This window comes from Mesoplodon mirus (assembly GCF_964341445.2).
Source record: "Mesoplodon mirus genome assembly, chromosome: 4".
In the NCBI taxonomy this organism is placed as follows: Eukaryota; Metazoa; Chordata; class Mammalia; order Artiodactyla; family Ziphiidae; genus Mesoplodon; species Mesoplodon mirus.
This window is the reverse complement of record NC_138979.1, coordinates 186,269,344-186,282,549: the sequence shown is the minus strand read 5'-3', so window position 1 is coordinate 186,282,549 and position 13,206 is coordinate 186,269,344. Positions and strand designations below refer to the sequence as shown.

At 55.0% G+C, this 13,206-nt stretch overlaps 1 protein-coding gene across 3 annotated transcripts in view; it reads right to left on the bottom strand.

The window, feature by feature from the left end:
• The window catches only part of TECPR2 (tectonin beta-propeller repeat containing 2), a 99,909-nt gene that overhangs the window by 3,884 nt on the left and 82,819 nt on the right, over positions 1-13,206 (bottom strand). For all 3 annotated transcript variants that reach the window (XM_082617028.1, XM_082617029.1, XM_082617031.1), the window contains 2 exons: positions 674-815; positions 163-312 (listed from right to left, as the gene is read on the bottom strand). In XM_082617028.1, coding sequence (XP_082473154.1) covers positions 163-312; positions 674-815 — 292 coding nt within the window. The remainder of the gene's footprint in view (positions 1-162; positions 313-673; positions 816-13,206) is intronic.

Below are 13,206 nucleotides of genomic sequence, written 5' to 3'. Positions count from 1 at the left end.
GAGACCCTGGCAGAGTCTGGGCGCTGCGTGGCCCGCGGCAGGTGTGACCCTGGGATGGGCTCCTGTTTGGGTGAACCAGCCCCGTGGGAGCAGCACCGCCCCAGCCCCCCACCAGAGCCCCACTGACGTCATCCACGGGAGCCCCGGCGCCCTGGCACCTGCCTGTGAAACACGTCACGTGCCCGGGAATCTTCTTCCAGTAGTCTCCGGCAGGGTTTCTGTCGGTGACGCCGTACCGTCGGGCGAGATCCCCGTTGGGGCAGCGGGCCCACACGGTCCTGGCGCTCAGGGCCAGCTGGCAGGCCTGCAACCCTGCAGGCAAACGGAGCGTCTGTCTGCCCTCGGCCCCGGCCGCGGAAGGGACGGACCGACCCTCCCCGCAAGCCTGCTCTCCTCCTGGCTGGGCACCGAGCGGAAGCCCAGGGAAAGGGCGCCCTCTCTGCAGGGCCGGCAAGGCTGCAAGAGCCCAAGACCCGAGGACCAGAGCCCAGGCGGTCCGGAAACGGTCATCCGACAAGGAACCCCAAGGACACGGGCTGGCACTCTGCTTGTGGGGTGCCCATGCTGGGGAACACTGAGGTAGACGCTTGCTGTCACCTGCCTCAGCAGAGCCTCGGAAACAAACCAGGACCCAGTGTGGCCGCAGTGGCCACCGCCCACCCAGCGCCCCTACCTGGCACGTGCTCCCAGTCGGTCCCCACCGGCATCTCCTCGGTGATCCCAACTCGGACGTGCACGTTCCACCTGCTGTCCAGGGCCCACAGCATCTGGTCACTGGGGCTGGAGTGGACGCTGACCAGGGCGACACCGGCGGGCTGGAAGCAGGAAGGGCCTTTCTTCAGGGAAGGAGGTGGGTGCACATGATTGGGGAGGGCAGGTCCCGCACCGCCCAGGGCAGCCCAGCACGGCAGGAGCAGCGGGCAAGGGCGTGGGGGGACCAGGCCTGTCCCCAGAGCGCAGCCTCACAGGGACAGAAACGCCCCGAAGACCCAGGCCAAGGGACCTCCCACCAAGCAGGGAGCCCCAACTCTTCAGTGCTGCATGTCCTGGGGAACAAAGATGGGCCAGGTGACAGGAGAAGGAAAGGACATGGGGGGAAGACCTGCGGGACGCCGGGCCAGGAGGGCCAGGCTGCGTTAACGGGCAGCGACAGACGGCAGGTGCCGCAGGGGAAAGGGAGGAGGCCGGGGCCTGGCCTCTGAGGGTCCTCACAAGCCCCTGTTCACAGCTTCATGCTCGGAGAGAAAGCAAACGTGGCCCAGTGTTGGCAGTGGGGGACTCTGGGTGGACCTGGGGCTATGGGAGTTACTGAAATCTGCAACTTTTCCGTTGGTCTAAAGGTTTTCAAAATGAAAAGTTAAATTTTATAAATTATAAAGGTAAAAGACACCAAAAACTGCAGTTGCCATTGAGAGCGTTGGGACAGAGGGTCCGCGGGGGGGACGTGTGTGGACCAGCCCGGGGGCTCGATCAGGGGCGGCTGGGCAGCCTGCGGAGGGTCGAGGCGGGTGTCTGTGGACATGGGTCTCCCCACTCATGCCCCCGAGCCCCCCTCTTCTGCTCTGCTTGTCATACAGACAGGGCCAGGCCGAGAGCCAGGCCGACTGTGCACAGCTGCCACAAGCTCCGCAGGAAACAGGAACCGGCAGGCGAGGAGGCCAGTGAGCCTGCTCAGCCTTGCTTTCGGGGAGGGGTGCCCTAGGCCCAGCATCCCCCCCGCTCCCCACACCGCTCCAGAGAGGACGAGGGGCTGCGGGGAGCGGATGGAGGCCCTGCGATCGATCGGCACACCATGCTGGGCACGGACGCGGCTGACAGCGCCCTGTGTGCCTGTGGGAGATGCAATCAGAGCTCATGGGCTCTCTCAGCTGAGGAGCATCCTAAATGCTTTTCAGGCAAGAACATAAATACTGAAAGCGCTCTTTGCTTTCCCATGACTGGTGTGGCTGTGACTTCTTCGGCTCTACGGAGACGGGGGTCTGTGCCCCTCCCCTGGAATCCGGCCTCTCACTTCTTTGACCAAAACAACATGGCAGAAGCATCCCGCTGGCAGGGCCGAGCCTGGTCTCGAGGAGCAGGCAGCGTCAGCTTCTCCTCTCAGAGCTCAGCCGGCGTGGAGAAGTCTGCGGTGCGGAGGCCCCGCGGAGGGGAGAGAGGTGTGCGCGGCCCAGAGGCCCCGCCGCGGTGAAGCAGAGAGGAGCCGTCCATGTTGGACTCCGCCCGCATCCCAGCCCCAGAGTCCTGAGAGGTACGAGGAGTAAAGCGCTGCTCGAAGCCACAAACTTTCCAGGCAGTGGAGCAGTGGGAAGACAGAAGACGCTGTGATGTGGAGGCAGGGAAGAGCCGGCGGGCGGGGAGAAGCCCTCGGAGGAGGAGGAGGAGGGCCGGAGGAGAACCGCCACTGGGCGGCCAGGGCGGGCCGGCGCCCCTTCTCTCTCCTCTCCCTCCTCGGGTTCCTGTCATCTCCTGGACAGCTCTGAACCTGGACACCCTCGGCCCCCCGGCCCCACTGCCCGGTTTGGGCACGGTCCTGCCTGCCACCCGCCAGTCACCAGGCTGCCCAGACACTGTGGGACCCCTCCTGCCTGCCTGCCTGCCTCGCTGCCACGTCTCCCGACTGCCCAGAGTACAGCGGGAACTCCTCGGCGTGACGCCCCTGCCTTCTCGGGGCCTCGGCCGGCCTGCCCTTCCCCCACACGCCCTCGTGTACAGGGCAGGCTGCAACCCACCCTGCACAACCCCACACAGCTCCTGGCCGGGGGAGCTACACCTGCCCGGGCTGAGCTCCCTGGATCCCAGAAGTGCTGGGGGCATGGACGCGAGGCTCCCTGCTTCCCTCTGAGACGGTGCCTGAGCCCAGCCCTTCACTTGTTCTCATCCAATAAAAGGATAGCTTTTTACTGAAGGGTCACATACCTTTAAAAAACAACAGAAATCCTAAGTGTACAGCTCGGCGGGCTTTCAGGGCATGAGCGGCAGCCGCTCCCCCCAACCCCCGCCCCCAAACTCGATGATGTCAGGACAGGACTTGAATCTCACTCCCATGGGAGGTGGTGGGAGGGGCAAGGACGTAAGCCAGTTCTCAAAGGACAGGAGAGCAGAAGCAGCTGGAATAAAAGCAGGGACGTTGCTGACTGCACATTACGAGGATGAGCAAGGCACACGTATGGACACATCCTACGAGGGGTGTCATCCTGCAGCATTTCCCAGGCCGGGTTCCGCGGAACACCATGCCACCCCCGCAGCTCTCAGATCGGCTGCTTCCTGGACACACACCTTCCCGTGAAGCCACGCGGTCATTTGCTCAGCAAACGCTGAGCACCTCAGATGCTGGGCGCCGGGGAAACCTCCCCTGCAGACAAACCATGCACCTGTCCTCACAGAGCCTGCATTCCACTGGGGTGGGCCAGGCAAACACACCAGGGCTGCGTCGTGTGATGGGGAGAGAGGGGCCAGGGGAACACCACGGCAATGGGGTGCGGGGGGTGGTCCTTGACCCTGCCGCCCCAGCGGGGGCACGCCAGCCTGGAGGCCGGTGAGTGAGGAGGGAGAGGTGAGAAGGCAGCAGATTCCGTGCTAAGGGAGGTGTGGAGAGAGGAGTGATGTGAGTGGACACCGCTGCTGCGAGGACCGCCCTCAGGGAAGCTGGAAGGAGCCGAGTCCCGTGCTGGAAGCTGGTGGAATAATCCAGGTGAGAGACAGCTCGGCTGGGGGCGCTGGGCAGGACCCAGGAGCCACTGTCCCCGCTCTGATTCTCAGCACGGGCTGCTCATGCCAACCACCCTGAGGGCCCAGGCCTCGGCATCTGAAATGCCCCTGGTCGCTCTGATGTCCAGTGGGGGTGGGCAGGCGGGGGCGGGGCTCTTTGAAAACACTTCAACTAACAGGATAATAAAGAAGCGGGGGGACGGGCTGGGCAGTGGTAGCAAGTGTTACTCAGAGGTCGGGAGGAACACAAAATGAGCCCATTAGCAGCCCCTGGAGGCCTGCGGAGGGGCGGTGGAGGGCACAGCCGGGGCCGTTGAGCCAGACTGCAAAGGGTTAAGAGGGGAAGAGGCCACAGGGCAGGACGAGGCTGCTGGGGCACTACCTGGACAAGTCAGCTCACGGGGGAGGGAGGGACGCAGGGAGGCCGGCTGTTAAGGTCCCAGGAGGGGAGGAGGGGCCGCTGGGGGGTGGGGGGCGGGGAGAGGAGAAGAGGGCTTCTTCCTCAGAGACAGGTCTTGTCCCGGGAGGGCGGGAGGCGGCACAGAAGAGCTGGCAGGCGCCCCCGCCAGCCCCACACGCTGCCACCATCCTCTGGGACACTGGGTCACGGCCCTGGCAATGTTCTGCGTCTTTTCCAGGTGTCTCAGTCACCTGTGTGTCCTGAAGGACAGTCAAACAGCAGGTCCCAAGGAGTGTTTGTCTGATAAAGTGGAGAGGAAGGAGGTTCTGGAAACTCACTGACTGGTGCTTCCCCGCCCGCCAGCCAGCCAGCCAGCCAGCCACTCAGCCATCATCAACCGGTCACTGCTCACCCTGCCCACCCATCACCGCACCTGCCCACTCATGCCTCCACCGACCTCCCACCAACCCCAACCATCCAGCAGGTGTTTGGCTGAGCGCCTGCCCCGTGCCAGGCACTGTGCTGGGTGCTGGGGATCAATCTTCTTGACTCCTGGATCTTCAAGTCTGGTGAGAGACACGTCATTAATCAAAGTCACACGAGGACATGTAAGGCTGCCACAGGTAAGGGGAGCTACAGAGGTGAAGAACGTGGCGCTCTGAGAGCCCGTACCTGGGGTCAGACAGGCGGGCAGGCAGGGCTGCCCTGGGAGCTGCCGGCGAGGTGAGCCTGAAGGATGACCAGGAAAGAACCAGGAGAAAAGGGCAGGGAGGCGTGTGCCGGGGAGCAAGGGCGTATGCACAGGAGAGAGCGCTTCAGGCCGGGGCTGGAGTGGGAGGGGCAGGGCCGGCCACCGCCTGCAAGGTCTGCTGGGCCCCAGGGCTCTGGGATCAGAGGTGTTCAGACAGAGAGAGGTTTGGAAATGTATCCGAGGTCTGATGGCAAGAAACAAGACGCAATGAACAAGAGGATCTCCCAGCCTAATCGAGGACTCAGTGCAGGTCAGACAGGCACACACCCTGGCCTCTGGGAGAAAAGGGGTTAAGGCGGAGGCAGTATGGAAAAGACAGGGAGATTCCATAAACGTCACCCATCCTCTGCCACCCCGAGAGCTCCTGAACTTGGCCCAAGAAATGCTGCTTCACAAAAGTCACCTGGAACAAATTCCAATGACCTTATTCCCAGAGGTCAAGCAGGGCCAAAATGCCAAGAGGGGCCGAACAGGAAGTAGCTGTGAAGACCACTCCTGCCCACAAACTGGCCATTTTCAAACTAGGAAACTCGCTCCTGCTGAACCTCAGACCCCTCCCTAGGGAAGATGGGTGGGTAAGGCCAGAGTGGTTCTCAAACCTTGGAGTCCCTGGGACTCGTGGGGGACCTTGTTAAACTGGCACATTCCTGGGCTTGGGGCCAGACCTTCCACATCAGACTTCAGGGCTGGAGCCCAGAAGTGACTAAACAAGCCCTCCTTCTGTGCGCTACCTTCTGTAAGACAGTGCTCCACACTGTGAAGTAGACAAGGCAGTACTACCCAACGTGGTCTACAGATCTCAGTGAAATCCCTACCAAAATCCCACCTGGTATTCTTACAGAAATGGAAGACCTGATCCTAAAATTCGTATGGAATTACAAGGGGCCCTGAACAGCCAAAACAATCTTGAAATAAAAAACACAGTTGGGGGCTTCCCTGGTGGCGCAGTGGTTGAGAGTCCGCCTGCCGATGCAGGGGACACGGGTTCGTGCCCCGGTCTGGGAAGATCCCACATGCCGCGGAGCAGCTGGGCCCGTGAGCCATGGCCGCTGAGCCTGCGCGTCCGGAGCCTGTGCTCCGCAACGGGAGAGGCCACAACAGTGAGAAGCCCACATACCGCAAAAAAAAAAAAAAAAAAAAAAACACCACAGTTGGAAGACTCACACTGCCTGATTTCAAAACTATTATAAAGCTACAGTAATCAAACAGTGTGATACTGACATAAGGATAGACATGTAAATCAGTGGAATAGAATTGAGAGTTCAGAAATAAATCTATACAGCCAAGTAATTTTTGACAAGGTTGCCAAGATCATTCAATGAGAAAAGAGTAGTCTTCAACAAATGATGCTAGGAAAACTGGACAGCACACACATAAGGGAATGAGGCTGGACCCTTAACTCACATGGTATATAAAATTAACTTGATATGGATCAAAAATAAACGTAAGGGCTTCCTTGATGGCACAGTGGTTAAGAATCCTCCTGCCAATGCAGGGGACACGGGTTCGAGCCCTGGTCCGGGAAGATCCCACATGCTGCGGAGCAACTAAGCCTGTGCGCCACAACTACTGAGCCTGCACTCTAGAGGCCACGAGCCACAACTACTGAGCCCACGTGCCACAACTACTGAAGCCCAAGTGCCTAGAGTCCGTGCTCTGCAACAAGAGAAGCCGCCACAATGAGAAGCCTGCACACCGCAAGGAAGAGTAGCTCCCGCTCGCCACAACTAGAGAAAGCTCATGCGGAGCAACGAAAACCAAAATTGCAGCCAATAAATAAATAAATTAATTAATATAAGAGCTAAATCTGGCAATGGTTTCTTAGATATGGCACCAATAACAAAAGAGATAAATTGGACCTCATCAAAATTAAAAAGTTTTGTACATCAAAGGACACCATAAAGAAAGTGAAAAAACCCATAGAATAGGAGAAAATATCTCCAAATCATACATCTGATAAAGGTCTAGTATCTAGAATTAAAAACTCTTTAGGGGCTTCCCTGATGGCGCAGTGGTTGAGAGTCTGCCTGCCTATGCAGGGGACAGGGGTTCGTGCCCCAGTCCGGGAAGATCCCACATGCCGCAGAGCGGCTAGGCCCGTGAGCCATGGCCACTGAGCCTGCGCGTCCAGAGCCTGTGCTCTGCAACGGGAGAGGCCACAACAGTGAGAGGCCCGCGCACTGCAAAAAAAAAAAAACAAAACAACTCTTTAAAAATCCAACAACAACAAAAATAAAATAAAATCCAATCACAAAAAGACAACTGGGGCTTCCTGGTGGCGCAGTGGTTGAGAGTCCGCCTGCCGATGCAGGGGACATGGGTTCGTGCCCTGGTCCGGGAGGATCCCACATGTCGCAGAGCGGCTGGGCCCGTGAGCCATGGCCACTGGGCCTGCGCGTCCGGAGCCTATGCTCCGCAGCGGGACAGGCCACAACAGTGAGAGGCCCTCGTACCGCCAAAAAAAAAAAAAAAAAAGACAACTGAACTTTAGAAAGGTCAAAGGACTTGAATGGACATTTCTCTGAAGACGTACACATGGCCAACAAACATATGAAAAGATGTTCGACGTCATTAGTCATTAGGGAGATATAAATGAAAACCACAGTGAGGCATCATTTCACACCCACTAGGATGGCTAAAAAAAGAAAATGGAAAACATGTATTGGTAAGGATATGGAGAAACAGGAATTCTCATATATGCTGCTGCGGGTGTCAAATGGTGCAGCTGTTGTGGGAAACAGTTTGGCAGTTCCTCCAAGGTTAAACATAGAATTACCATACGACCCAGAAATCCCACTCCTAGATATATACCTAAGGAATTGGAACAGATGTTCAAACAGAAGCTACAGAATGTTCACGACAACACTCTTAACAACAGCCAAAAAGCGGAAACCACCCAAATGTCCACCAACTGATGAGTGGGTAAACAAAATGTGGTCTTATCCATACAATGGAATAGCATTCAGCAATAAAAAGGAATGAGGGGCTTCCCTGGTGTCGCAGTGGTTGAGAGTCCGCCTGCCGATGCAGGGGACGCGGGTTCGTGCCCCGGTCCGGGAAGATCCCACATGCCGCGGAGTGGCTGGGCCCGTGAGCCATGGCCACTGAGCCTGCGTCCGGAGCCTGTGCTCCGCAACGGGAGAGGCCACAACAGTGAGAGGCCCGCGTACAGGAAAAAAAAAAAAAAAAAAAAAAAAGGAATGAAGTACTGATACTGATACAACATGGATGAACCTCAAAAACATGATGCTCGGGGCTTCCCTGGTGGCCTAGTGGTTAAGAATGTCTTGCAATACAGGGGACGCTGGTACAATCCCTGGTTGGGGAACTAAGATCCCACATGCCGTAAGGCAACTAAGTCCATGCCTCTCAACTAGAGAGCCAACGAAAGATCCCATGTGCCACAACTAAGACCCGACGCAGCCAATAAATAAATAAATATTTTTTTAAAAAATGATGCTCAGTGAACGAAGCCAATCACAAGAGGCCACATATTGTGTGACTCCATTTATATGAAACATCCAGGAGAGAAAAATCCATACAGAGAGAAGGCAGATTAGTGGTTGCCAGGGGTTGGGGGGGCGGGAGGAACGGAGAGGGACTGCTACTGGGTGCAGGGCTTCCTTCTGGGATGATGAAACTGCTCTGCAATCACACAGTGATAAAAGTTACACAACGTTGTGAATGCCCTGAATGCCACTGATGGTAAATTTTATGTATGTGTATTTTATCACATTTTTTTCTTTTAAATAAATTTATTTACTTATTTATTTTTGGCTGTGTTGGGTCTTCGTTGCTGTGCTGGACTTTCTCTAATTGCTGCGAGTGGGGACTACTCTTTGTTGCGGTGCGCGGGCTTCTCACTGCGGTGGCTTCTTTTATTGCGGAGCACGGGCTCTAGGCGCGTGGGCTCAGTAGTTGTGGCGCGTGGGCTCAGTAGTTGTGGCATGCAGGCTCAGTAGTTGTGGCATGCAGGCTCAGTAGTTGTGGCTCACGGGCTCTAGAGTGCAGGCTCAGTAGTTGTGGAGCACAGGCTTAGCTGCTCCACGGCATGTGGGATCTTCCCGGACCAGGGCTTGAACCCGTGTCCCCAGCATCGGCAGGTGGATTCTTAACCACTGCGCCACCTGGGAAGCCCCTACCACAACTTTTTAAAAAACAAAAAGTAGACAGGCCTTGGTTGTGACAATGTACTATCGTTTTGCAAGATGTCATCACTGGGGGAGACTGGTACACAGGGTCTCTATTATTTCCTACAAATGCATGTGAATCTGCAGTTTTCACAATAAAAATCTCAATGAGAAAAAGAACCAGGCAGCCTAGAATTTTGGTTTATTCATATTCAAAACTTCATAAAAATGAAAAAAAGAAAGAAGAAGGATGCAATTTGTAAAATGGAATAAATAAGGAATTTAAGATTTAAAATCATTTGGAAATGCTAAAAAATTATGTATAATCTTGGTGTGCTTCCAAAGTCTGTGAGACAGTATGTGTGTGTGTACGTGTGCAAGTGTGTGAGTGTGTGTGGGTGTGCGCCTGTTTCTGCTTATTTTTAAGTGTCCTTTAAAGATGAGCTGCAGTGCGGGTGATGGGGAGGGAGCCACACCCCCTTTCTGGAAGCACCCAGATCACAGCCACCAACCTGCTTTGATATTTACAAATCAAAGGGGCTGCTCGACTGTAAACACCCCATGTTCTCAAAAGATAAGCACTTGTTACTCATTATTATGAACAAGTAACACCAGTGTTACAGGACACACCATTACTCTCTCCCATTAACTGAGAGACTCTCCACAATTAACAAACTGAGATGGTGAAGTTAAGGGGTGAAGTCTCCACGGGATGGACTGCTCCCAAACCGGGACTCCAAAGGCTCTGCTGCTGTGCACACCGGCCTGGGGGCCCAGAGTGACCGTTCTCAGGTTAAGGGATTCATCTTAGCTGCCAGATGCAGCGAAAATACAGCTGAGTTTAGATAACATGAACTGGAAATGTGACAGGTTCTGTGTTTCCTGGAATCAAGACAAGCTTGTTTTCGAGTTACATGCAGTACTTGTTAACTCTGACTCCAAGCTTCTCGTCTCGTATATTCCCCCAAGAATTCGGACTACAGTCACTAAGTTAGCTGTGGTAAGACCACACGCTCTGAAGACCACACATACAGATGGCCAAAAAGCACATGAAAAGATGCTAAAAATCACTAATTATTAGAGAAATGCAAATCAACACGACCATGAGGTATCACCTCACACCAGTCAGAATGGCCATCATCAAAAAGTCTATAAACAATAAATGCTGGAGAAGGTGTGGAGAAAAGGGAACCCTCCTACACTGTTGGTGGGAATGTAAATTGGTGCAGCCACTATGGAGAACCGTATGGAGGTTCCTCAGAAAACTAAAAGCAGAACTACCATATGACCCAGCAATCCCACTCCTAGGCATATCTGGAGAAAACCATAATTTGAAAGGATGCATGCACCCCAGTGTTCACTGCAGCACTATTTATAATAGTCAGGACATGGAAGCAACCTAAATTCCTCTGTCCATTGACAGAGAAATGGATAAAGAAGATGTGGTACATATATACAATGGAATGTTACTCAGCCATAAAAAAAGAACAAAATAATGTCATTTGCAGCAACATGGATGGACCTAGAGATTGTCATACTGAGTGAAGTATGTCAGACACAGAAAGACAAATATCATATGATATCACTTATATGTGGAATCTAAAAAAAGGATGCACATGAACTTAATTACAAAATAGAAATAGAGTCACAGATGTAGAAAACAAACTTATGGTTACCAGGGGTAAGGGGTGTGGGAGGGATAAATTGGGAGATTGGGACGGACACATACACACGACCATGTATAACATAGGTAACTAACAAGGACCTACTGTACAGCACAGGGAACTCTACTCAGTACTCTGTAATGGCCTCTATGGGAATAGAATCTAAAAAAGAGTGGATCTATGTGTATGTATAACTGATTCACTTTGCTGTACAGCAGAAACTAACACAGCATTGTAAATCAACTATACTCCAATAAAAAAAAAAAAGACCACACACTCATAGGATAAATGACTCTGGTAATCACAGACAATGGAGAGATAACAGCTGATGGCTCTGGTCACCGGTCACCCGCCCCTCCACTGGTGGCAGCTGAGGCAGGCAGAAGTGTGCAACCTAGAGGTCGTCCACCCCTCCCTCAGCTATTTTCACTAACATTGGTTTTCTACCCAATTTCGTAAGACTGCAAGCTTGGTCCCTGTGGTGTGTGGCCTCAATTGCTTCAGGGGCCTCTGAACTGGTCTCCATCCTACCTGGGGCTGCAGGATAATCTGCATTGGGCATGTAACTGTCTTGCACCGTTGGCCATGGTCCCTGCTACCTGCAGGGTAACCCCCGCCCCCCATAGCCCTGCACCCTCTCCCAGCAGCACCCCCTTTCTGGCCTCACGGTTGGCCAGGCCCAACAGCGCTGGGCTTCGGTTCTAAGCAAACAGGACTTTGCACCCCACCTCTGGATTCCCCTTTGCAAGGCTGCTGCTAAAACCCTCCCTGCTCACAAACTGCCTGCTTCACTGGCCTCCTGAAGGACCCCTTGCCCCATCTCCCAGCCCGAAAGGGCCCCATCCAGGCTCATCCCACCAGGCCATCCCCAGTGTGCCTCCCATACCCCACTCCCCCAGGGGCTGGGCAGACTCGGAATCCGTCATGCTTTTCCATTTTCACAGCCCGCAAAGCTCCAAGCGTGGCTAGTCTCACAGAGCCTCTGCTCAAGAAACCCTCATGCAACTAGCATATCGGGGGGCAGCAAGGCTCAGGAACCCCACGTGAGGAGAGGGAGGGCAGCACAACCAACTCCAGCTCAAGAGAAAACACAGCCTCTTACTAAAAAGCTCTGGCTTTTCTGAATCAAGGGCTCACCAAAACCGATTTGGGGCTGGAAGGGATGCAGGAGACCGGCTAAGCCCAACCCCCTCGTATCCTGGGTGAGAAAACTGACAAAACTCAGGCTGAGAAGTGAGGGTCCTGCCCATGGCTCTGGGGCTCAGACCAGAGTTCTCCAGACTTGTAGCAGACTAAGCCTTTGTCCCAAGGTGCGCGCGCGCACACACACACACACACACACACACCCCTCAGCTAGAATGTGAATAAATCCAGGAGAAAAGAAAAAAAATTGAAAATTTTGCAGCCAAAGGTAATGTTTATCTAGACAGATCCTTCTGGTATGGACTTTATGTGACCTTGGATAAAATTCAGCAGGAATGTTTCAGGAACACCAAGGTGGATGAATCGGAGAGCCTGCAGAGCAGCACAGACCCCACCGCGAAGACGCCTCCTGGAGAGAAGCCCTAACCCCGCATGGTGGCCAGCCGCGCTTTCTTGATCCCCTCCCTCCCCCTCCAGGCTGTGCCCTCCCTCTGTCCTAATGAACCCTGAATCCACCTAACATTTGTGACACGCGGTGAACTCTGCCTTTCCTTGAGGATCTGGGGTCTGGACCGAGCACCCCGAGGCTGCTGTAGGGAAGCCCTCAGGCCGTCCCTGGGCACGTGGCCCCAGAGCTGTTGCCCTTGCTGAGGTCCGTCTGGTCGTTTTAGTTCTTCCGCGCTTCCTCCTGTAGGGGGTCCTCGAGCTGCCTCTGGTCTATTCCTTCTCATTTCACATAAGCTTCAAACCTGGACACCAGTGTTAACAGCCTGTATTTAAAGTACCAGCAGGCTCTCAGACACTTTGGCCTTCAACTCAGCGTGTGACCCGGGGCAGATCCCCTCCTCCTTGGGCTCTGGAGGACGAGCAGGTGATCTGCGAGGCTCCCCTACCAGGTTTTCACGCTCTGAGTCTGGGACACGGCAGTTCTGGCTGCCCTGGGCCTGCCGTGCCGCCCAGCGGTCTCCCCTGCGGCCTGCGAGCCCCGCTCTGCGCGCTGCCTTGGACCCCTGTGGCAGGCACCCGGGGCAGGTGCACGGGAGCAGCTCTGCTAACGCTGGTGGGCGCGTTTGGCTGAAGTATAGGGTTTTACCTGGAGAATGAGTTGCGCTGCGAAAACCGCTGCCCCAGCCGAGGGAGGCCACCAGGTGCCGGGCTCTTCTGGATGGGAGCAAGGTTCCTCTGCTGCTTTCTTCCTCTAGCTGGCCGCCTGCAAAGCCAGGGGACCTCCCCCCTGGGGATTCCTGCGCCGGCTCCTGCAATCTCCTCGGCCCCCGCATCTGGTCTGAATCCAGCAAGAGACAGCGTCTGCTAATTGCAGGGGGATGTGCTAAAGAAAAACACTCAGAAACAGGTTTCCTGGGCAGCTGTTCCGTTCCGTTCTTCCTGAGCAGGGGCCGGTGAGGTCGG